This window comes from Caretta caretta, chromosome 1 (assembly GCF_965140235.1).
Source record: "Caretta caretta isolate rCarCar2 chromosome 1, rCarCar1.hap1, whole genome shotgun sequence".
Taxonomy (NCBI): domain Eukaryota; kingdom Metazoa; phylum Chordata; order Testudines; family Cheloniidae; genus Caretta; species Caretta caretta.
This window is the reverse complement of record NC_134206.1, coordinates 139,865,350-139,891,327: the sequence shown is the minus strand read 5'-3', so window position 1 is coordinate 139,891,327 and position 25,978 is coordinate 139,865,350. Positions and strand designations below refer to the sequence as shown.

At 43.3% G+C, this 25,978-nt stretch overlaps 1 protein-coding gene across 4 annotated transcripts in view; it reads left to right on the top strand.

Moving 5' to 3' along the window:
- Window positions 1–25,978, top strand: part of SCML2 (Scm polycomb group protein like 2) — a 148,042-nt gene that overhangs the window by 15,893 nt on the left and 106,171 nt on the right. For all 4 annotated transcript variants that reach the window (XM_048862159.2, XM_048862176.2, XM_048862167.2 and 1 more), the window contains exons 2-3: window positions 8,532–8,639; window positions 16,237–16,305. In XM_048862159.2, the coding sequence (XP_048718116.1) occupies window positions 8,618–8,639; window positions 16,237–16,305 (91 nt within the window). In that variant the 5' untranslated portion in view covers window positions 8,532–8,617. The remainder of the gene's footprint in view (window positions 1–8,531; window positions 8,640–16,236; window positions 16,306–25,978) is intronic.

Below are 25,978 nucleotides of genomic sequence, written 5' to 3'. Positions count from 1 at the left end.
TTCATCGGTACTGGCTCCACAGCCCGCGTGCCGAAGGCAGTGAACTGGGCCCACCTCTTGTTCTCTCTTCCTCCTCCTCACCTGATGAAGCAGTCGCGGGGACTTCGATGGCCCCAGCTTTGGAGGACAACCGGGTTCTTCAACAGCTTTTGAGGCGGGCCGCCCGAAGCCTGGAGATTCAAGCAGAGGAGGTGGAAGTGGATTTAGACCCTGTCGTAGACATCCTGGCTCCTTCCGGCCTGTCCAGGGTTGTACTGCCATTTATCAAGTCGATAACCGAAACATCTAAGAACTTGTGGCAAACTCCTGCTTCTCTGGCCGAGCACCACTACTTTGTTCCCTCTAGAGCAGTGCTACTCAAAGTGGTGGTCCGCGGACTGGTGCCGGTCTGCGAGCCTTCGGCTGCCGGTCTGCGCGCACATTGGAAAAAAAAAATTGCCTGTTCCTCACATCCAATAGCTTGAGAAGCACTGCTCTGGAGGGTATGAACATCTTTACACCCACCCTCCTCTGGACTCTTTGGTGGTCAACGTGGCCAATCAGAGAACGTCAAGGATTTCAAGGATCCACCCCTAAAAACAGGGATGCCAAGAAACTGGACCTGTTTGGCTGGAAGGTCTACTCAACAGGAGGCCTGCAACTTCGTATAGCCAACCAGCATGCCATAGTAAGCCGCTACGGGCATAACACCTGCTCGTCTATGGCTAAGTTTACAGAACTTCTGCCCCAGGAAGCTCGGGGGGAGTTCTCTGTGCCGTGGAGGAGGGGAAACTGGTCTCCAGAACGTCTTTGCAAGCAGCCTCGGACGCGGCGGATGCGGCCTCTCGCATTTTGGCCACAGGGGTAGTTATGAGGAGAGGCTCCTGGCTACAGGTCTCTGGTCTTCCCCACGAGGTCCAGCAGACCATTCAAGACCTTCCCTTGAAGGTGTAGCTCTCTTCTTCGAGAAGACGGATAAGAGACTTCACAGCTTGAAGGACTTGAAGGCAACCCTTCGTTCGCTGGGGCTTCACACGCCTGCTACCCAGCGCAGACGTTTTAGGCCTCAATCTGCCCTTCGTCCTTACCAACCCCAAAACCATTAGGGCGTTCCGCGTAGGTGGAACAGGAGCATTCGGAGGAGGCAACGCCCTCCCTCTGGACAAAGCTTGAGCCAGCCCAGGGCCACACCGGGCTCTAGACCACCCTTTTGAGAGTACGGTCGAGGACAGCTTGCCAGTATGACCTTTGGATCCTTCCCATCTTACTTTCTCGTCCCGTTTATCCCCTTTCTGCTGTGCCTGGTCTCAAATTACTTCAGACCGGTGGGTGCTCCGCATGGTAGAGAGGGGATATTCCATCCAATTCTGTCCCCTCCTGCCCCCTCAACCCCTTTCCCTGTCCCTCTTCAGGGACCCCTCTCACGAGCAACTTCTAATTCGAGGTGCAGTCCCTCCTCTCGGTAGGGGCAGTGGAGGAGGTTCCTCAGGAGGTAAGGGGTTTCTACTCCTGGTATTTCCTCATACCGAAGGCCAAGGCGGGCCTCAGACCCATACTGGACCTGCGACAGCTCAACAAATACGTAAAGAAACTCAAGTTTCGCATGGTCTCGGTAACCTCCATTATCCCCTCACTGGATCCAGGAGACTGGTACGCCGCCCTCGACTTGAAGGACGTGTCTTTTCATATTGCAAAAGTCCCACATCACAGACGCTACCTCAGGTTCGTGGTGAACAGAGGCCACTACCAGTTTGCCGTTCTCCCGTTCGGACTGTCAACTTCCCCCTGAGTAGCCACAAAATGCATGGCAGTCATCGCAGCGTTCCTGCGCAAGCACCAGATACAGGTCTTTCCATACCTGGATGACTGGCTGATCAAAGGTCGCTCGAGAGCCCAGGTGGAGGCTCAGGTCGAGTTCATAAGAAAGACCTTCCTCGACATAGGTCTCCTCCTGAATGAGGAGAAATCTACTGGCCTCTGGGAAGCACGCCCTGGCTTGGGTAGAGTCCAGGACCGCGCTTCCCAGAGGCCAGGTTTCACTGAGGACATCATACAGAGCCTCAGACGGTTCCCCACGATGTCAGCAAGAATCAGTCTAAAGCTGCTGGGACACATGGCCTCCTGCACGTAAGTGGTGCAGCATGCCAGGCTCAGGCTGCACCCACTCCAATCCTGGCTGGCGTCGGTGTACCGACTAGCCAGAGATGCGTTGGACAGGGTCATAACCCTGCCCCGCCTGGTACTGGACTCCCTCCTATGGTGGCTAGACCCACAAATGGTTTGCGTAGGGGTGCTTTTTGCCAGCCCTTGCTCACCTTGGCATCAGAAGCCTTGGATCTGGGTTGGGGGGCTCACCTAGGGAACCTCAAGACCCAAGGCCTCTGGTCTCCGGTGTCAAAGAGCTGAGGGCAGTGCGTCTGGCATGCTATGCTTTCAAAATGCACATAATGGGCAGATGTGTTTCAATCCTCAGCGATGTTTTATATCAACAAACGGGGGTGCACGCTCCTCTCCCCTGTGCCAAGAAGCCCTTGCGCTGTGGGACTTCGGCATAGAGAACTCGATCCACCTGCAGGCTTCATACCTCTCAGGGGTGCGAAACATGCAGGCGGACAGCGTCAGCCGGAGCGTCAGCAGCCACGAGTGGTCCCTTCGGCCAGACGTGGTGAGCTCAATCGTCCGGTTCTGGGGATCTCCCCAGGTAGACCTGTTTGCCACTCCGGACAACAGAAAATGTCAAACATTTGGTTCCCTCGGGAGCCACAGCTCGGGGTCCATCAGGGATGCCTTCCTTCTCTCATGGGAGGGCTGCCTGCTATATGCTTTCCCACCCATCCCCCTAGTCCACAGGGTGCTCCTCGAGATCCGCAGAGACCGGGCCCGAGTCATACTAATAGTGCCGGGGTGGCTGCGTCAGCACTGGTTCACCTCGCTCCTGGAAATGTCCATAGCGGCCCCTCTCACCTTACTGCTGGTCCCTGACCTGATCACACAGGTCCAGGACAGACTCCGGCACCCGAATCTGGAGTTGCTCCACCTTACGGCCTGGATGCTCCACGGCTAAGGGCCACAGAGCTGTCTTGTTCGGACCAGGTCAGACAAGTCCTCCTGGGTAGTAGAAAGCCCTCCACCAGGGCTACTTACCTGGCCAAGTGGAAAAGGTTTTCTGTCTGGGCGGAGCAACATAGTCAGTCGCCGCTCTTCGCCTCCATACCGTTTATACTGGACTACCTCCTTCACCTAACGCATCAAGACTTGTCCCAGTCATCAGTAAGGGTCCACTTGGCTGCTGTATCCACCTTGCTCGGGGCTCAGATGGTCTCTCAGTCTTTGCAAACCCTATGGTCAGTTGTTTTCTCAAGGGTTTGGACAGGCTCTTTCCACACAAGTGTCAGCCACTCCCTGCCTAGGACCTCAATTTAGTCCTCTCCAGGCTTACAGGCCTGCCAATTGAACATCTGGCCACCTGCTCCCTGTTATATCTCTCATTCAAGGTCGCGTTCCTCGTGGCAATTACCTCGGCTCGACGGTTTCGGAGCTCAGGGCCTTCACGTCTGAGCCCCCTTACACAGTTTTTCATAAGGATAAGGTCCAGCTCAAGCCTCATCCGTCTTTTCTCCCGAAGGTCGTCTCCCATTTTCACATGACCCAGGACATCTTCCTCCCAGTGTTTTATCCCAAGCCACGCTCCTCCAATAGGGAGCGCAGGCTGCACTCACTGGATGTGCGTAAGGTCTTCTACATAGAGAGAACTAAGGTGTTCCGAAAGTCTGTCCAACTCTTTGTAGTCGTGGTGGACAGACTGAAGGGCCTCCCAGTATCCTCTCTACGCATATCGTCATGGATAACGTCCTGCATTAGGGAGTGCTATACCCTGGCAAAGGAGCCCACTCCGCAGATAACTGCTCACTCTACCAGGGCCCAGGCCTCCTTTGCGGCGTTCCTGGCACAAGTCCCTATTCAGGAAATTTGCAGGGTAGCCACGTGGTCCTCGATACATACATTTACGTCGCACTATGCAATTACACAACAGTCCAGGGACGATGCAGCTTTCAGGAGAGCTGTGCTCTTTTCTGTGGATAACTCCGACCCCACCTCCTGAGCTCTGGCTTGTGAATCACCTGCTTGGAATGGACATGAACAATCACTTGAAGAAGAAAAAATGGTTACCAATACCCACCCTCTTACCCCTCTGTCGGAATAGTCCAGAAGAAGGAACTGAGGGGGTGAAGGGTCGCCGGGGCCCAATATTGGGCGCCATGAAGGCACCACTCCGGGGGGGTTCCCAGGCTGACCCTATGGACGCTGCTAGGGGAAAAATCTTCCGGCTGGCATGCACGCGGCGCACACACACACACCTGCTTGGAATGGACATGAACAACGCATCTCGAAGAACAACAGTTACGAGAAAGTGAGTAACCATTTTTTTTCTTCTGATTATATAATCTATGAAGTAAAATTTATGAAAGAGATTAGAGGGGTGCAAATATCAGTTTGTTTTACTTCGTACATTTGACAGCTCTCTGTGTATAGCCAATTCCCCTGTTCATCCTGCACAGTAAGTATCCCATATTGTTTATGTGGGACTTTCACATAGAAGCCAAGATCAGAGGAAACATTAAGAAAATATAAGGAAAAAGAAAAACCACAGAGGTAGCGATAGTACTTGAAATTAACTGTGTCTTTTCAATTTGATTGTCTTTTAAACAGTTAAATTTGAAATTTGAGAGAGGTTTTTAAATTATTCTCATATCTGACTCTCCTGTAGATTTTTATAGTTATCCTTACACGTGTGAAAGAAATCAAGTGGACTGAAATGGGTTTCTCGTTTTTGCCCAGCCAAAATTTCCCATTCATTTTGTTTAACTAAGGATTGCAGAGTTGGGAGTCTGAGCTATACCAACAATGTTGATAGGACCAAAAACCTAATCTGCTTTAAGAATGTTTCCTCTCCACCCACTTCTTTGATTTAACTGTCCACCTAAGCCTGAAGCATCTGATTCTTCAAAACAAAAGTCTCTAATCTCTAGAGGTTTAGGTTTCTTTGAAATATCATGTGTTAAACTGGCATGTTAAGTTGTATCTCCATGTTCGGTGTGTTTGTTGTATTCTCGTGAACAGGCAGGGTATTGGGACAAATTTCTGCTAGATAACTGTCTTGCTTGCTTGTAAGAATGGTGTAGATAGCGGAAGGGAAAGTTGTGATATGCCATCCAAAAGAAAGTATATGATTTTTGACAGTGTCTCTCTTTAAAAGGCTGACCTCTCTGAAAAGCAGTAATTCTTGCCCTTCAAGTTGACTTTCTAAATTAGAAGAACAATATTAGAGTAGGATGGAAAATATTTTTCCATCATATGTAGTAGTAACTTTGGAAATGCAAATGCTTTAGGCTTGTCTAGTCATATATATTTTTAACCAAGAGCTCACACAGTGGGAGGTGACTAGTAACGGTGAATGGGTTTTGACAACAAAAGCCTTATCAGGAAGTTAAAGGCAGACACAAGCTCACCATCTAATTCAGAATTAAATGAAGTAGGGGAAGTTAAACAGAAGGGATGAAGCGGAATTTACTGGATGCTTTAAACCCCAGCTATAAGTAGTATTAGTAGCAAGCATGTGGACATCCTCCACATTGACTTTTTTTAGTGGGTTTCATTTCTGAACATTTTAATGTTCAAACTAACATGACACTTTTTTTTTCTTTCTTGCCTTTTGCCTTTGATTTTCAGTTTCCCTAGGTTAGGTCAAGTGACTTATTGTTCTCCCCTGCTGATCCTATACTTCCAGGGTCTGAATTGACTCTTTTTGGGGTGTTTCCTGTATTGTGACTGACATAAGTGCTGTTCCTAGCTTGATTAATTTTTCTCCATATTTTTCTTCTTTGCCTTTGGTTTTGTTTCCATTCCCCTCACCTTTCCCATTACTTTCTTATGCCTGTTTATTCCTAGTTTTCTGTCCTTGCCTCTGCCTTTCCCAGGTTTCATTCTCCTACCTGGTTCATTCCTTCCTTTGTTTCTGACTTCCATTCTTTAGATTTGTCTATTTTCCTTCTTACCCTAATTTCGTATCTTTTTTCAACATACTCTGCTTGCTTGCTCACTCACATATTCAAGGATGTCTTAGGCTTCCCCTCTTCCCTGCCCGTCCGCCCAAGGATCTCTGCAAGCTTTGCACTCTGTATTTGTTCAGCTTTATATATATATATATATATATATATATATATATATATGGCTGTGTTGTGCTGATTCGAAGGCCAGTGATGTTGGAAGTTGTATGCAAAAAGCTCCCACCCTGGCTGGGGTAGGGAGTAGGCAGCAGATAAGAAGACAAACTGTTAAGGAAGGTAATTAATTAGGTGGAGTGAACTGAAGTAGTGTTTCTCAACCTTTTTGATACCAGGGACCAGTTTGCTTCCTTCCTTAAACTGTAAGGGGGATCACAAGGACTGGCACCATTCCATGGACCAGTTTTTGAGAAATGCAGAACTAGAGTGCTCCTCAACTCTACCCCAGAAAGGAGTTATGTTCTGCCTCAGTCTGACTGCACTGTCTCTGTAGAGATTTAGCTTTTTTGCTGTTCTTCAGAATGGAGGCTGAGAAATTCAGTTTTTAAGTACAACTTAATTTATAGGACAAGAAATAATTTTTAAAAGCTCACTTAAGCACCCTGAATAGAATAGACTTGGTGCAACTGGCCTTTGCAGTAACACCTCTTCTAAATAGTAATAAATTTTATCCTGTTCTTGGATTTGTGCTATTTCAAACAACGGTTTAGAATTTCCAATTGTCTTACATTTTTAACAGGCTGGTGAGCATGTTGTAAAATAGCCTATCTGGTGCTACACAAACTAATGAAATGCTGGAATCCTTTTTATGTTTCTGACAGACACTCCACTTGTGCTAAACTTGATGACTATCACTGCAGGGTTGGAATCTTTATTACAGCACCAAGTGCAATCCAGTGTTCGGAACAAAAAAAGATAAAAACCGTGCACTGTTTTAAGTAATCTACCCATAAAGGCAACTACTTTGACTCTGCAACACCTTTCATAGTTTATTGCTTAAAGAGGAAAAGCTTTGAAATGTTTTGGGGGAATTCTACAATCATTTCAAATATAGATATTATTCATTTGATCATTTATAGCATTATTGTGTAGCAAAAATGCTTTGCTTGTTTTAGTATTCAGTTTTATTTACAGCTATTTTTAATCTTAAATTTTTTGCACTGATAATTTTAGTGGTAATACCTGTTTGGTACATTACAAATATTTTTAAGACTAACAAATTTCATTAAATGACATTAAACGAAGTTTTCAATTGGTTTTATCCACATGAAGTATCCTGTAGATGTAAAAGGATGTGTGATGAAGTCCATCATGACCATATATAATTTACAGACTTTCAATTATCTTGAAATTGTGAAGCTTTAGTAAAAGCTATTTAGTTGTTCAATGAAACTCAAAATTTTTAATGTGTGTTTTTAAATGTTGTTGTATACCCCTGTGAAGCTCAAGAAATTCTGAGCTAATACTGCTGTAGCATCCTTAGCTTTGAGCTATTGTTCATGTTATAATAGATATGTTGTTTAGATCAATGAATGTTTGAAAGTCTGGCTTCTGCAAATCCATGGTAGTATCTTCTTTAGTCGGATTTTGTTGTAGAGAAAATGTGTGTGTCTGTTTTAAGAGTTTTGTAACTTAGAGTTATACACTAACCATAATAGAAACTGACACAGTCTTAAAGGGAATCTGTCAAGGTTGGTAGCTTGAAAATTGTGTTAGATTCCTACCTTATATATATTTTCCTTTCCTTTCCTTTCCGTATATACATACATACACGTAGAGTGAATGGAAAAATAAGTGGCTCGTTAGCATTGTTGTTGCTGGACTAACCCATGACTGTTCTGATTTCAGTGGAATGCTGATGAAATTCATCAGTAAAGTTCAGCAAATGTGAGTGCTGGAGTGGAAAACTAGTAAAAAAACAGATATTGCTCTTTTCTCTTTATTGAGGTGGCATAGCTTAACTAACTTGGACCTCCTTGTTCTTAAAGCCCACAGCAACTTACGCCTGTGCTATATTTGAGACTAGTGTTATCCTCATGGATATCTGTGATCTGACACTACCTGCCATTGCAACTTATCTCAGCTAGCAATTGTGCCTTTGCTTTCGTGCTCCCAAACTTGAGTTTTATTACGCCTTAGTTTTTAAATAGCATAACATTTTTCCCAGGTGGTATTTTCTAGCATGACCATTGTTGGATTGCGTGTATGTAAGATGGAAAGAAAAAAGCATATTTTTAATGTCAAATCATAACATGCTGTGTGAAGCAATCTGATTTTTTCTTTTCAAGGGTTTACATCCTTTTAAAATGAAGTAATAAGAAAATTTAATTTATTCTCCTCCTTCCAGTATTTCTTCGATTTAGCTCTTGTTTACACAAAGTTCCTCTACGAGTAGCTTGTTAAACTTTTGCAGCTTTAAAACAGCAATATAATGGGGGTTTTTTTGTATTGGATCTATAACTAACTAGCTGTATTACTACTCCACAGGAAACTGTTGTGCTGAAAGGAAGAATTAACTGGTTTTTCAACTTCAGGCTTTTTATTGTGAGAAGGAAGATCACATAAGTGTTACCATGGGGAGAACAGCAGCTAAAGGTAAGGTTGGTGGCTTTTATCCAAAAGGAAAGAAAGTAGAAAACATAAAAGCTATTTTTGATTAAATGGGGTATTATTATACCTAATAGTAATAACTGCTGTATTGTTAAGTTGAAATAGGATGGTAATATGTACTGAACTTGTTATGAATCAAATTAAAGAAAAAATCCCAAACTTACAGTAGGTATGTTAAATTTCTCCTTAATTGAAACCATTCTATATAATTTCACCCAAAACAACTGTTGTCCTCAGACAAGCTAGAAAACAGTCAGAGTAGAAAATTTAAGCACATATCTAGATGTGTTGTTAACATATAATCCTTTATAGGTGATAAATTATGCAGATGTCACAGAATCCAAGTTATCAGAATAATGTGTAATATCGGGTATTAAGTTTTACAATAGCAAACTGCATCAGCAACTACCTTTCAAAAGCCCATGTAGATAACATAAACTGTTTTATGCAGTTTAATTTCTCATCTATGCAGTGGTATTCTCTCTAGTCATGTCTTCTACTGTGCTGTATCTGGGGGGGGAACATCCTAAGTTATGTTGTTTTGCATCAACTTGAGGGTGAGATTTGAGCAGAAGTGAATATGTGAAATAGAATAGGCATGAAATAGAAATACAGAATCTTGTGAAGAGAGCCCAATTACTCTGTAACTGGTCCTTTTCAGTTTTGGGACAGGTCGTTCTGCTCTATTGAAGATTGCTACGTTTTTTGCACCTAATTCATGCTTTCCACCTTTGCAGTCCAACTGCTTTCTCTGCAGTTGTCTACTGCCTGTAAATTGCAGTGGATCATCTATGATGACTGTAGTTGCGCATGTAATAGTTTGAAAATGCTGCAAGACAGGCCCTATTCCTGGAAGCCCATCTGGGATGTGTCACCTAGAAAAAAACAAACACAGGTTGAAGGAGATGGAGCTGTTCCAGATCCACCCTGCTTTAGAGTGTACACAGATTTGAGAGAAGTCTTGATGGAAGATGTTAGCCAGCTCTTCTCTTCCTATCCCCCTCTTGGAGGTGGATAAAAGGTCCTAGATAGAGTCTCAGGTGCATTAGGAATCAAACATTTTCCCCTCCTCTGGTTGCCATCACAGATCTTCAGAGAGGTGGTGGTCAGCTTGTTGCGGAATGCTCTTCCACTCCATCTCAGTCCTCCACTCCTGAGGTGCAGCTGAGACCTTCTGTCAGGGTGGAGGGGAATAGTCTTTTGCGATCTGTCACTCTAAGGTGCTTGACAACTCTGAGGAACAGAGGTAGAGACTTCTGAGAGGGAGCCTCCTCACACATCAGAACTAGCCAGGGTGGAAGACTTTGACTCCCTTGTTGGAGTGGTGTCTGGAATCTCAAGAATAAGTCCCTAGGAAGTGGCTGTGCAAATCTTGATAGACCGACCCTCTATGTTGCTCCCTTCCCGCAAGGACATCAAGGAAATAGTGTCTTGGGAAAAGACTGATACATATTCTCTAAGGCAATGCATTGCTTTCATTGTTTCCCAAAAAGATTCTACAAGACTTGGGGCACTCTCCTATTCGCAGGAGAGTAATAGTCATATCATTAGTTAAGAAACTGGCTCTTCTAAGAAGTGGGTGCTTTCTGTGAAAGCTCTCTTGTGTCAGGAAACTGGAGTTCAACGTTAGGAGGAACTGTAAGTGGTCACTAGGATCATCTCAGTTGCTTCTACCAGACTTTGTGCTTGAAGGAGGTAGCCTTCTTGGTCCCTGGTGGATTGCAAATCAATGAAGAAAGCTTGGGTCAATCTCCAGTTGTCTCTGATTTCTTGTATGATGGCTGTGATTACTCTGGCTTGTCTTCTGATGAGTTATCTTGTTAGCAGAAGAATTTCATATCTACAGATTGGGGAGAGGTGCTCCAGACCAACCTGCCATGCATAGTATCTGTAAAGTGTAACCTGGGTAGATGGAATTGCTCAACCATGGTTCCATTCTTTTCAGGGTGGATTTGATTTAAATCACTAGTCGGGAAGACTCGATTTAATCATGGATTTCTACATAAAAGTGTATTCTTCTTGGTATACATATTCTTCACAACGTAGAGATAGATGTAGGTTTCATTTTTAGAAGGTACACACTATACATTTTTAAAATGATTTAATTTGAAAACTTTTCAGATTCGTTTTACACTGTATCCGAAAATGAATGATTGTTTGGTTATTTCATTTACCAAAGGTAATTTGAAGCAGATATTTATGAAGTCCATGGGAGGTGAATATCTCCAATTCAACAGGTTAATCATTAATATTTGGAGGATTTTCTTGCCATGCTGTATTAGGAGGATAACATCGCCAGACAGACATTTAAATTGTTTTATTTAACTAAAACAACAACATTATGTATTTTGGTTTTTTTTTCAGCAACAGACATATCATATTTTAACAAAACAAGCATATTAATTTTTGAATTTAGTTAAATATTCAAGTTTTTTAAAATCAGGTCTGTTTTTGTTAAAATTGTTTTTAACTAAAATAGTTAAAACGAATTGTTTTTTTAAAAAACAACAAATTAAATTGACTGTCATCCAGGTCAACATGAGAAACTTAAAATATTGGCTTCTGCAGCTAACTCAGTCGTCTTCACCTTCATTTTCTTGTTTGTTCATATTCTGGAAAAGAAAAAGAAGCTTTCGTGCTTTTTCAGGTCCCAAACGATTTCTCAATTTGGAATGAATTAGTCCAAAGGACAAAAATATTATTTCTACGCCAGCAGAAGAAGCTACTGCTGTTAAAAGTGAGATTATCACTTCAACAGTCTCTGAATCCAAGTGCTTCAGTGACTTCCACCAGTTCACTGGTGTGACTTTCTTTAAAACATCATGAGCAAACATATATTTCTTGAATGGTTCACCCTTAGCTCTGAAGTTTATTATAGTTGGCATTATGGAGGGATGATTGCTGAATGTCCATGTCATAGCCAACTCCTCTTCTTCAGCAGTTAAGGTTTGACCCTGGTACCAAGTACTGAGAAGATTTGCAAGAAAATGAGCTGGGGATAGAGCTTGCCCCGTTGGTTTTTTTAATGCTTGTAATTTAACTCTGTCATTGCATATTTCTCTTTTTAAGATTTCACTCAGTTCCTTCCAAATTTTAACAGCGTCAGCAATAAAACAGCTATTTCCCTGCATTTTCTTCCAGGCTACAGAAATAGGCTTCAGGGTACTCAGCATGTGCTTAGCGTTTCTCTCAAGCCCACTGTTGAGAACTTTGGCTGTGACAGTGCCATCTATTTTTTCATGATTTTGTTCACAAACTGTCATCAGATTAGGCCAGTTCTTGCTACAGTACTCAAAACAGTCCACTATTGAGTTCCATCACACGTCTTGTAGGAGAGTTAGCTTGGTTCCTCCCACTTTTTTCAGTGCAGCTGCTGCAAAGTGGTTGTTACAGAAGTATTTTGCAATTTCAACAACATTATCCGTTATTTCTGGAACACTGAAGTCTTTGGGTAGGAGGTGCATCAAATGAGCACTGCAACCATTTGTTGTTAGCTTGGGACTCTCTTCTAAATAATTTCTTCTTATCTTGGATACATTTGCAGCATTGTCTGTGACCAAGCTGCGTACTCGACAGTTGAATTTTTTTTTCACAGTTTGTTATAGCCTTTAATGCTACTTTTTGTAAGTATTCTACTGTGTATGCATTTTTTGTATGGAAGACATTCCCTTCTTCTGTTGTAACAGAAGAACATACAACAGATATACTGTGGCTGTGTGACATACATGATGTGACTGAAACACTATCCTTGGCAGATAACTCTGAAACTATAGAAAATGATGGTGATCTTGAAAGTGGATAGTCTTCAGAATTCTGTATGTTGAGGATGGATTCTCCTAAACAAAATAAGTCAATGCAGTTATTTAATTATGATTATCATACTGCTCATTTAGTATTACTCATTGCATTCACTGACACTCAGTACTACTTTAAAGGTGAAATTGTAAAAGGAAGATCTGCCTATTTCAGCTGTTTATTTTTATCACAACTGCAGCTAAAATGATAGCACCATGGAGTAACAACTATATTTTTTTTTTGCTCAAACTTGAGAATTCAGGAATAGTCCAGAGGGAAGACAGGCAGTCCTTAAGAAAGAAGTATGAAATAAAAAAAGTTTACCAACCTGAAGATCCTGCATGTTCAGACGTGTTCCTTTCATCATCTTCAATGCAGCTTCCTCCTGAGAAGGAACACTTCTCTTGATGTTGTTTCATTTGGGAAACCAGGCCTTGCATTTTTTGTTGCGCTGTTTGCATTTTGCACGCATGCCTTGTCTTACCCACAGGTAGAGGAACTTCATTAAAATATTCCCAAACTGGGTCTCTTTTACGGCCTGCTGCCATTATAGGTTTTCCCTTCTCGGGAGAGAACGGTATGGTAGATCTCAAATCAATGAAGGCTATACTCAGACCTCAAGACTTCTGGAATATGCTGCTCAAACAGTTTCACTTCTGTTTCTGCTGCTGGTCCCTCCCTTCTCACATTAATCTCTAGACTTCTTCTCCTTGTCCAGATCTATTCTGCCCCCAACAATCTTCTATTCATTGAACTTTTTGAAACTTTGCACTTTTAGAGAGAGGTAAGGGATTGACTCTGTGTACACAAATTTGCAGAAGGACAGTAGGGTTGAGGTCTATTATTTCTCACCTCTATATATTTATTTATAAACATTTTTGCTGTTAACAAGCATGTTATCTCTGGAGACACAAATCCACAGTTTGAGAACTGCAAAACTATGTATCTCTGATAGTATCTTCTGCTCTGAGTCCCATTGGGTAGATAGAAAGATTAACCTAAATAATCTATACAGAAGCTCCTGGAACCGCATAAAATTTGGTCCCTAATCCATGAGCCATTGGAACTCATTTTACAAAACTTTTCTTAATATACCCATGTATGTTTGTCTCATACTATAGAATTAGAATTTATAATCCTATTCCATGATGAGATATTTTGAGCTACAATGTATCTTAATTAAAACTATCTTTAGATAGGTTTCTTCCTCAAAAAGCATTTTATCAAAAAAATCCGATTTAATAGATTTTTATCTGCCCTGATTCTTTTCAAAACTTGGGGCAATGGACAATTTTTAGTCACCCTCAAGATCTCAATCATGTGGGATCCCCCAGGATTCAATCTCCAAACACTTCCTATTCAAAGGGAAACTGCTTTGGAAGTTTTGTCCATTCCAAAATCTCACAAATAATGCTAATGACAATTCCACTTTTATTTTTCATATTTCAAATCCATATTTGCAGTCTCATTAGCCTCTAAATATCTAGCAGTGGTGGTACCTTGGAAGAGAACCAGCGGTCTTCAGATCAATCCCAATTAGACCCAAGTAATGTTGATTTGGAAGGTCACTTGCATTTGAAGAAATAGGATGGGGTTGTGACTGTTATCCCTATGTAAGGATATGTACACTCACCATCTTGGGGTTTTACTGGACCTTTTACTTATCCTTTTCCCTGGTGTTGGCCTTATTGCCATACTATGTTTGGATAGTCATTTTAAATCATTGAGAAGGAAATGGAAAACAGGCCAAAGAAGAGGGAGAAAATTTCCCCTTTAGTCAATAGAGCAGAAACCCAGAACTTTTAATCTTTAAGAGATTACAGCCCAGTAAGGAATTACTTGGCTTCCCATCCTGTGTGCAGGCCAGGAGATCATATCTTTGTTCTTAGTTTAAAACACTTGTTGGGCTATCAACATCAGTGAAAATGTTAGCCGAAAAGGTTATATTGAAAATGGTGCATGAAAACAGGAGCTCACATTCACTATAACTGTGGGTAGCACAATATTATAAGAGAATGATTGCATTATACAGAAAAGGAATAGTAGTTTACCGTATATGCTTAAAACACCTACTGTAATCACAGCAGCGATTCCTTATCATAGCTGTGAAATATCAAGGCTGTCACTGACCTGAATGCAATAATGCTATGTTTAAATATACTTGTTTACCAAGAAAAATAGCGACTGAGATTTGAAATCTACTGCCTTAATGAAACTACCTACATCTATTTCATGGCTTGAAAAATTTACTTTCTACACAGGGTGAAAAATAACCTATGCTGTCTTTCTCTGCCCAAAAGCAACAAAGAGCACTTGCTCACTTATTTGCTTCCATTCTCCTTCACTCACTGCCCACCCCCCTGCTAGCATATCAAGAAGAACAAGTCCATTAGGATTTGTTTTCTTCAGATATTTTCTACCAGTTCTAAACTGTCTATGTTGGAGAGAAAATGGTGTCTCAGTTTCACCAATTCCTTGCTTATGTGACACACAAGATGTGTGATCCGCTTTATAACATTGGATTGTACCTTCATTTCAGTTTCCAGGTAAGTATCAAACATCTGTCAAAAATATAGACATTTGGTATGGAACTGGAAATTGAAATTGAAGTATGATCCTAAACTGAAAAGGGAATTGAATGCGCTGCAGCACAATGGTTGTCTTAATATTTGCTAATGTGGCAAAGCTGTGAATAAAGTCAATCATGGGTAGCTCATCTGTCTATGGGTATCTTCATGGCTAACTTCTCTTGAGTTAGGTTAGCTTGATTGAGAGCAGCGACACTGTGAAATAATGCACAAGCTGCACAGAATGGCTGTGGTAGCAGCTGAGTAGTTGTGCTTACTTGAGCTGTAGCATAATACACCCTGACAAGCCAGCCAACTTGAATTAAAAGCACCACTACACTCAAGTTAAGGGATTTTGTGTGAGGCTGGAACTTGAGTTAGGGGCAACACTCACATTATGGCTTGAGTTACCTTTTCCTTGTCGTACTGATACCTGAAGTAAAGTGGAATTGATTGTGTGTTCCTCTTGGGTTTCACTCTGTTCTTCCACCAATGGTAACAGGAGTAATGTGCAGAAACAGCTGAGAGAATCTTTCTGCTGATTCATTGGTGTGGTGTAAGCATAGGCCTGTATTCAGTGAATTAGGGTTGCAGTGAGAACCTTCACTGAGAAATAAACTAATTTTTTTTCTGTTTCAGTTTGTCAGGACCTGCACCAAGATTGACAAAAATGACTAGTGATCTTGGGTTCTGCAGTTTTTGTGCGGCCCACTTGAGATACCTTAGAGGGGCTTGAATTTCAGAGGGTCGTGTGCAGCACATTGAGCACCAAGACCTTTTCTTGTCTCAAATCAAAAATCATGAATGTCTTTTGGAAACCTTGGTGCAAGGTCCAAGATGCTCTTTGGTCTAATACTCTCGCTCAAACTATAAAACAAAATAAAAGCTATTTGAAAATAAATGTAGATTGTGTTTTTTAAAATTTTGGACGATGTTTGTTGACAGCCAAGAAGCATTCTTTTTGGAATTCTTTCTTTCCATGCTTGTACTTTTATCTTGATGTTAGTTTCTCTTTTGAACTCTGAGGTGAACTAGAATAAGAATAAAATTTACCTTTTTATGACATAGTGAAATATATAAACAAAAATCTGTGGTTAATAGAACGTATTTGTCTTGAAAGTTATGGTTAAAAGTGCTCTATATTAGACTAATTGTTACTCTGGACTTTAGTATGATGTGAATGCTAAATCTGTTATGTAATGACATTTTATGTCTTGTAGATTCAAAGAATGTTAAAAAGGAGAAACATGGGAAGAGTCAGCAGTCAAACAACGTGTCTTTAAAAAATGGTAGGTATTAAAATTGTCAGGTTATTAGTCAAGATAATGTTTAAATCTAAATATTTGGATTGTGTTGTCTGGGAATCTTTTACACTGCTCAGGCTGTTAGTGATGACTGGGATACATAAAAGAAGAATAGAAAGCATCTGAACCACTGCTGTTAACTTCATTAGCAGACAGTGCTTTGATATTGCATATATAAATGCCTTTGGAAGGGTGAAAGAATTGACTTTAGCATACTAGTTCAGCTGACCAAAAGGCAAATACTAGTTACCTATGTAATCCTCTGAACAAAAATAATGTGTGGGTCCCAATTTTTTTAAGATGAAGTTTTGGATCATTACTGTTTTCTACTTCCTTTAACCCTATGTATACCTTTTCTCTGCCTTCTCTCCCAAAAGTCTCCATTGTTTTTTTTTCTCCTTAACTACCATGTTTGCTGATACTGAAGAGAGGAGCTGCGATAGTTGGGCTGAATCTTCATTAGTGCTACATAGGTAGGGAAGGTAAAATAATCTTCTGCATTTGTTCTTTTGTGGGGAAAACTAAAAAACAAAGTGGATTGTTTGAGACTAAATGAAAGTTGAGAGCATTCCCATCTGCAGTTGTTTCCCATCCATTAAAATAAAAATGGATACCTTCACTCTTAGCAGAAAATAATTTTTCATCAGAGACAATTGGTCTGTCATTTGGAGGGTGTGGGAAATCACCTGTTGTGTTTGTGTTTGGTTTTTTAAAGCTGACCCGTTAACCTAGCTACATGTCTTATAGGCAACAACAAATGTTTTCAGTAAGTTGTTTTCACCATCTCTCTTTCCTACTAATTAACAGAAGGGTGGGGCACTCCCACTGTCTGAGCCCACCGAGCACAGACTTACTCCTGGGGGAATTCTGTGCTAAAAATTTTATAATTCTGTGCACAATATTTTTAAATTTATTTGTCAAAATAACACAATATAATCACACCAGTTTCAGTTATTTTGGTAATTTATTTAAAAATACCTATCAGCAAATATGTCAACAACACAGAGAATGAAAAAAATTCCCCGAGGAGTAGAGAGTTTAAAGAAACTCCTACAACAACCCATTTCAAGTTAGGGGGCGCTGGAGAGGGCTGCATGATTCCTCCCCTAGCCCAGACATGTGCCCCCCCCCGGCCTAGACACATGCTCCTCCCCTCTCCCCAGAGCCCAGTCGTGCGGCCTCCCCCCCGAGCCCGCCCCCTGCAGCTTTGTCCCACTGAGGGACACGGTGCAACCCTGCCCTTCCTCACTCTGTGCCAGAGCCAGGTCTCCCATGCCTGCTCCCGTTAAGTGGATGAGGATCAAGCCCTGTTGCCAGAATGTGCAAAGCTTCCATTCCTGCTGGTCCAGACATTTGTCTCGCTGCAAGCTGGAGAAGAGCCAGGCTCTGCAGAGTCCAGCGGCCCCTAGAGGTAGCCAGTAGCTCTGCAGCCCCAAGTCTGTGGGGGAAAACATGAAATTCTGTGCAGGACATTAATTCTGCACAAATTCTGCATTGTGCAGTGGTGCAGAATTCCCCCAGGAGTAACACATGATCACTGCTGCTAAAAGGAAAAGCTGTCAGGTAGAGGAGCTAGTTAGAGGCTTCATGAGGCGTGGAGGTGGTGAAACAAGGTGTGGAAAGATTTTGGTAGAGTTGAGAATAGTATGGAACTGACAAGAGTTTTGTGGACAGTATTTTACCGAGGGACTGTCACAGGTATTATTGACTGAGGTAGAAAACTTATGAAGGGGTCTTTTGTTAAAACTTTGATAGCACATCAGAGTTATAACATTTCATAAAACTAAAACACTAAGGCCTTCCATGGGCATCTAATTAAACAGAAGTTTTTCAGTCTGCTACAGAGACTTTTTGGCTGCTACCCCGAAGCTCTTTCCCATCAGAGGAAGCGTAATCTCATTGGTCCTCTGACTGGCTGGGAGCTACTTTTTTCCATAGACTGGTGTTGCAGTGAACCACAAAATAATCCATGGAATGACATCCTGATGTCATATTTGTTATCTGTATTGTAACTGTGTAGTTGTTATGACATCACCACCTGTAGATGTCATCTCACCACAGAGTTGTCTGCAAACTTGTTAAAGCTCTCTAGAACTTCATTTGTCATTTTGACTCATTTTCTTCTCCTCCCTAAGACTGTTGGGAGAGAGGTGGGTTTTTTCCTCCTCCATTCCTAGTTACTGGGAGGGATCCTTGCAGTTTTCTGTTGCTCGTTGCTGCCAGTATATACTGGGCAGTAGAGGAAATGGTTCTGTGATTAGTGCTCCACTTGCTTTGCTATGCCAGTTTGAGTGAGAGGAGCTGCAGTCACACTTGGAAGTATTGCTGTGTTTGACATCTAGCTTAATACACAGTGTGAATGTCAGCGTGCGAAATGGAGCCGGTCCCATCAACCACTCCCTGGTACCGTTCAGGGAGATCAGAGACACCGTACCATCAACTCTGGTTCCGGCTCTGGCCGTCCATTGAGTCCCATATTGAAGAGGGTGATGCTGGCACTGGCTGTTTCTGCACTGGCGGTATATCAGGTAGTAATGAGTCTCCTCTGCCTTTCTGTCCTGACCTCTCCCTTGGCCCAGGACTTTGCCAAGGCTACCTAGTTTATAGCCCTGTTGGCTGGGTGGGCTGCTGAGGCTGCGCTGCTGAGGCTGTGGGTCTTTTGGTATCTGATGTTTCCCTTTGACAGTCAGTGGAAGTGGGGCTGGTGCCGGGCTCAGAACAAGGGACCTCCCCAGCACTGGGAACTTTCTTGGCACCCCTGCTGTTGGCACCATTGATGTAACCGTGGCGGCATGCACCTCTCTTGACTTCAGCACTGTCAGTCACCTCGACTTCAGGGTTGACCCCACTTCCAGCACTGGAAACAACGGAGGTATATTTGATGCTAGCAGTACCGTTTCCACCATCTGTGCCAGTTTGCTCTTCATTTTGGGGTATGGATGAGTCAGGCCAGTTGCTTGCACCCTCAGGGCTGGCTCCACCTTTATCCCCTGAAGCTCGGGATGCCTCAGGGTCCAGGTCGGGATCTTCCTCCACCTGTTCTCCATTGCCTCACCTGCATCAGGGCCCAGTCAAGGAGAGCTATGGGTACTATGATAAGTGCTCGTCTCACAGTGGAGATGGCGGGCCTCTGCCTGGTGTCTACTGGCCACCAATGCCCTATCCATACCAGTGGGCTGCTTGAAATCTGTGGGATGCTCCTTGGTTGCGTAGGTCCAACTCCTCCATCGCGCTCTAAGACAAGATCGCTGAGCAGTCATGTCGAGCTGCCACAGGCCTGGGCACCAGTGAACCTTCCCCATGTGGAGCCTCCAGAGTCATCCTGTCCAGGCCTGTTAGTCCTGGAGTAGGATCTGGCTCTGGCACAGTTAACCGCTTTCTGTGGTGATTCTGTGATTCTGATTCTGTGGTGTCTCGATCTTCCTTTGGTACCAGAGGATTTCAAGGTGTACCAGGACCTTCTGCAGCATGTGGCTGCCTTCCCTGGGTGTTCCTTCAGGAGAATATCTATAAATTGTTGGATATCCTGCAGCTGTCTGCCCCGGGAGAGTAGCCCTCCCTATTAATGATGCACTCCTAGAGCCTGCTAATTTTCTCTGGAGCATGTCAGCTTCATTACCCCCTCTTGCAAAGTACATGGAGAATTGCTACTTCATTGTGGTGCAGGGATTTGGGGGTTTTTACTCCCATCCAGCCCCAAATTCCCTGGTCATAACCACGGTGAACAATAGAGGTCTGAAGGATGGATTTAAGTCCACCCCCAAAGATAAGGGCTCCAAACAGATGGCCCCGATGGGTAGGAAGATTGACACTTTCTCTTATTTGTAGATGGACATTGCTAACCAGCAGGTATTGCTGTCTAAATACGACTTTGTGAATTGGATGGCTATGTCTGAGTTTGCGGACCAGTTGCCCAAAGTCTTGAGGGAGGAATTTTGGGCATTTATCACCAGAGGCTGTTTGGTGACTAAGACTTTGTAATGGCCTATGCTGGACATTGCGGATAGTTCAGTCAGAGTGATGGCTTTGGCAGTGACTATGAGAAGGGAGTCCTGGCTGCAGAATTCGGGCATTGTCCTGGTGTGCAACAAGCCATAGAAGATTTGCCCTTCAGCTGAGTGCATTTTTTGGACAAGACGGACGAGATTCTGCACTCCTTCAAGGACTCTAGGGCTGCCCTACGATCTTTGGGGATGTGTATGCCAGCAGTGCAGAGGGACCACTACAGTGATCAGCAGCAGTATTGTTTGCAGCACACATTTGGGCAGCCTTTCCCTCCCCTGAGACAGCAGGACTACCCCAGAAAGGGGCATAGGTCCTAGAAGAGGAAGCATTCAGTTCTGGGGTTTGGCCACTCTACACACCTTCCCCAAAGCCCCCACCCCAAGTTCCCGATAGGGATCACCTCTTATAAAATACTGCTTCTCAAGCAAGTTTGCTCTCTACTGGCTTTGGGAGCGGTGGAGGAGGTTCCACTGGGGTCATGGCTTCTGTTACTGTACTATCTGGTGCCTAAATCCAAGGGAAGGGTAAGACCCATTCTCAACTTTCCTGGCCTCAACAAATATATCAGATACATGAGGTTCCAAATGGTCACTTTATCAACTATCCTCTCCCAGTTGTCACAGAGCAGCTGGTTAGCTTTTCTTGACCTTCAGGACACCTAGTTTCACCTGACAATTTTGCAGAGAAACAGAAAATTCCGTTGATTTGTCGTAGCGGAGCACCATTTTCAGTATACGGTGCTTCCCTTTTGCCTCTCTTCTGCCCTTTGGGTTTTTACCAAATGCATGGTCGTGGTGAAGGGGTACCTCAGCTGGAAAGGAATCCACACCTTCCCATATATGGATAACTGGTTACTATGGGGCAGGTCCAGAAAGGAAGTCCTTTCCCATGTCAACGCTACAATGCGCTTGAGACCATCTGGGTCTCATCCTGAACATTGAAATGTCAACTTTGGTTCCTGCTCAGAAAATCAAGTTCATTGGGGACCTGTAGAAGACTTTTTTGCTGACAGACCTTTTTCAGACATTTTGCCACATTTTCTTTAGTATGCATTATGGTTCGGATGTGCCTAAGGCTCTTGGGCCACAAGTCTGATTCTGCACAGATGGTCCAGTTTGCAAGGTTGCATCTTTGCTCCCTTTAAATGTAGCTCAGGACAGTTCACCGTCCGACTCTTCGCTCCCTGAGCATATTGGTCTGCCTCATTCCACTGGTCCTGGACTCCTTGCAATGGTAGATGCTAATGGAAAATGTTTGTCAGGGTGTTCCCTTCGTCCAGTCCTTACCAACCAGGTCTGTTGTCACCAATGCCTCCCTGATGGGCAAGGAAGCCTATCTGGGGTCACTGAAAGTTCAAGGTCTGTGGTTGGAGCAGGAATCATCACTGCATATCAAAGTGTTGGCGCTTCAGGCCATTTACAATGCATGTCCTGCTTTTCTGGACCGCATCAGTGGCTCACATACTTACTGAGAATACCACAGCCACGTATTATGTGAAGAGGTAAGGATGCTCTGCCAAGAGGCAATCAGGTTGTGGCAGTTCTGCATCAAGGAGATGATCACTCTATTAGCCACCACTTGTCAGGGTCCAGAATCATTTCGCGAACAATCTCAGCAGGAATTTTTCCCTGACTCATGAGTTGTCTCTGAAGACAAGTGTCTTCCAGGTCATTTTCGCAGCTTGGTATATTCTGACGATTGACCTGTTTGCTACAAAGGACAACAGAAAATGCCATCTGTTCTGCTCTCAAGGGGGTCTCAGTACAGGTTTCCTGTCTGACACTTTCCATCTCAGCTGGCTGTTGGCTATCCTGTACACTCTTCCTACAGGTCGTTTTCAAGCTGAAGATGGATCTGGCCAAGCTCATTCTCGTTGCCCCAGTGTGGCCGAGGCAGTGACCTGACCTTTTGTGCTGTCAGTTCATCCTCCCATACCTCTCCATCCTGACCTACTCACACAGAATCACAGTCGCACCTTATAGCTTAGCGCCCTGCATCTCATGGTATGGCTGCTTTGTGGCTAAATGAGGAGGAAGTATGGTCAGCAGCTGTTGAACAGGTTCTACTCACCAGTAGAAAGCCCTCTACCAGAATGGCCTGCTTGGCAAGATTCAAGCAGTTTTTGGTGTGGTCATTGGCCCACAGAGTTCAGCTGATGCTGGCTTCTATTCAGGACATCCTTGCTGCACTTTCTCATTGGGCCTTGCACTTAGCTCATTGAGAGTACATCTGGTGGCAATATCAGCATTTCATCCCCCTATTCAGGGAAGATCTGTCTTCCCCAGTGCCATGGTGGCAAGATTCTTTAAAGGACTTCTTCATCGCATACTCCAGTCTGTGAGCCAGTTCCTCTGGTGAACCCTAATACTGTCCTAGTTGCTTTAATGGGACCCCCATTCAAGCCCCTGGCATCTTCTACCTTTCCGCTTTTGTGTCAGAAGCGTTCCTGGTAGGATAACAGCTGCAAGGAGACTCTGTGAGTTGCAGGCTCTAAAGGCAGATTCTCCTTATACAGGTGAGTTGCATCATACGCACATTTAAGTTACGCAAATTCAACTATACGCGCTCAGCAAAAAAAAAAAAAGAAAAATATCAAGGTACCTGTAAATAGTGCAAGCGATTCTGCCCACCATTCTACTCAATGAGCATATGCCCGGAGTGAGCATGGAATGGGAGATGTGAATCTGCTGTTCCCTCAGTCGGTCTCAGTTCCCGCGTGCCTCTCATAGTGTGAGCATCTCACCGCGCTGAATGTGATTCCAGTGTTTAAAGTTTACTGAACATATTTTTCATACAACATGGCCCGTAAACGCAAGCCAACTATCCATCTGGCACTCAACCAAAGAAACAATGATCTGTTCCAATGCTGGAGGAAAAACTGGCTGTGTTGGACTTATTGAGAGACTGTGTGTTGGTCTCCAACTTGGTGTGTGAATATGGCCGCAACGAATCTAGCATCTGTGCCATCAAGATTCAAGAGAGAGAAATTCATTAAGCTGTGACATCAAGTACTCCAATAACTGCTAAGGTGATGAGCCAGGTGCGTGATAAGACATTAGTGAAGACTGAAAAGGCATTAAACTTATGGCTGGAAGACATGAACCGTAAACGTGTGCCTATCAATGGCAAGATGTTGCGAAAAAAGGCTCTTAGCCTCTATGCGCTGTTCAAACCTCTCGCCGAAGAGGGATAGCCTTCTGATGAGAAGGAATTCAAAGCCAGCCAAGGTTGGCTTAATGGTTTTAGGAACCGCTTCAACCTCAAAAACGTGCAGACTACTGGTAAAGCTGCATCTGCCAGTGAAGAGGCAGCAAAAGCCTACCCCGAACAATTAAAGAAAATCATAGAAGAAAAGGGCTATCTTCTGGAACAAGTTTTTAACGCTGAGGAGACTGGGCTCTTCTGGAAAAAAATGCCCAACCGCACTTACACTTTGAAATCAGAAAGACAAGCCCCTGGCTTCAAAGCAGCTAAAGACCGTGTGACTGTGTTGTTTTGTGGCAATGTGGCTGGGCATTTAATAAAAGCTGGGCTTGCATTACAGGGCTGCAAATCCCCATGCCCTAAAAGGCAAGAACAAAAATCTCCTGCCTGTGTTCTGGCAATCAAATAAAAAGGCTTGGGTGACAACAGCATTATTTCTGGATTGGTTCCACAAGTGTTTCATTTTGGAGGTCAAGCGGTACCTTGAAGGACTGTACTTTTTAAAGTGTTGCTGATTGTAGACAATGCTCCTGGCCACCCTGCGGCATTCCAGTTTGTGCATACTGACGTTGAAGTCGTCTTCTCCCCCCCCCCCACCCCAATACCTCCTCCAACCTTTTGACCAAGGCGTGATTCACTGTTTCAAGGCCACATACATGAGGCTTACGTTCTTACGGACACGTAGTGCTATGGATGCTGATCCCAACTTTAATGTGATGGAGTGTTGGAAGTCCTTCAAAGTTGCCGAGTGCATCACTTATATTAAACAGGCAATGGATGCAATCAAGCCTGAAACAGTCAATGCATGATGGCGAACCTATGGAAAGAATGTGTGAACGATTTTAAGGGTTTTCTGACCGTTGACAAAGAAGGGAAACACATTGTTCAGGTGGCCAGGCAAGTGGGTGGTGAAGGCTTTGTCAACATCCTTGAGGAAGAAATTTGAAGAATTAATTGAGAGCCTGTCATAAATATAAAGGGAAGGCTAACCACCTTTAAATCCCTCCTGGCCAGAGGAAAAAACCCTTTTACCTGTAAAGGGTTAAGAAGCTAAAGATAACCTCACTGGCACCTGACCAAAATGACCAATGAGGAGACAAGATACTTTCAAAGCTGGAGGTAGGGGGAGAAACAAAGGGTTCTCTCTGTCTGTGTGTTGCTTTGGCCGGAACCAGAGCAGGAATGCAGGTCAGAACTCCTGTAAAGGGCTAATAAGCAATCTAGCTAGATATGCATTAGATTCTGTTTTGTTTATATGGCTGATAAAATAAGTTGTGCTGAACGGAATGTATATTCCTGTTTTTGTGTCTTTTTGTAACTTAAGGTTTTGCCTAGAGGGATTCTCTATGTTTTGAATCTGATTACCCTGTAAGGTATTTACCATCCTGATTTTACAGAGGTGATTCTTTTACTTCTTCTTCAATTAAAATTCTTCTTTTAAGAACCTGATTGCTTTTTCATTGTTCTTATGATCCAAGGGTTTGGGTCTGTGTTCACCTATGCAAACTGGTGAGGATTTTTATCAAGCCTTCCCCAGGAAAGGGGTGTGTTTAGTGTTTGGGAGGATTTTGTGGGGGGGAAAGACGTTTCCAAGCGGGCTCTTTCCCGGTTATATATTTGTTAGATGCTTGGTGGTGGCAGCAATAAAGTCCAGGGACAAAAGGTAAAATAGTTTGTACCTTGGGAAAGTTTTAACCTAAGCTGGTAAAAATAAGCTTAGGGGTTTTTCATGCAGGGCCCCACATCTGTACCCTAGAGTTCAGAGTGGGAAAGGAACCTTGACAGAGCCATAGAGAAACATTGACTAACGAAGAGTTAGAGGAACTGATAAAATCTGCTACAGAAGACGAAGATGATGACAACGAACAGGAAGAACCAGCAAGTTGGAATCTTCATAAATTTGCTGAAGTGTTCCAAGCACTGAAACACTTGAATGATTTAATTTCTAAATACGATTCCTCTATGGAACAAAGCCTCAAAATCACACGACATATTACAGACGAATTGAGACAGTATCAAGAAATGTTTGAGCAGCTCAAGAGCCAACAGCGACAGTTGCCGATCACCATGTTTTTCAAGGAAAATACACCAGCAGCAGATGAGCCTACGCAATCAACTTCTCGAGCTGAACCAGAGCCAACCACTTCGTCTACGACTTGCTCTCCGTCACCCAAGCTCTGTCACCTCTGTCTCCTGCATCGACATCAAGCTCTGATAACCCTCTGTAATTGCCCCTTGTAATTAATAATACAGTACTGTAAAATTACCTTTTACATATGTACTCTTTATTATACACTGTACATTATACATTTATATTACTGTACAGGGTTGTATACACAAAACCATGTACAGTATACTGTACTTTATGGGCAATTTAAGAGATTTTCAAGGGTAATTTGACTATACGCGATTTTCACCTTATGCGCTGACTTTAGAACCTAACCCCCAT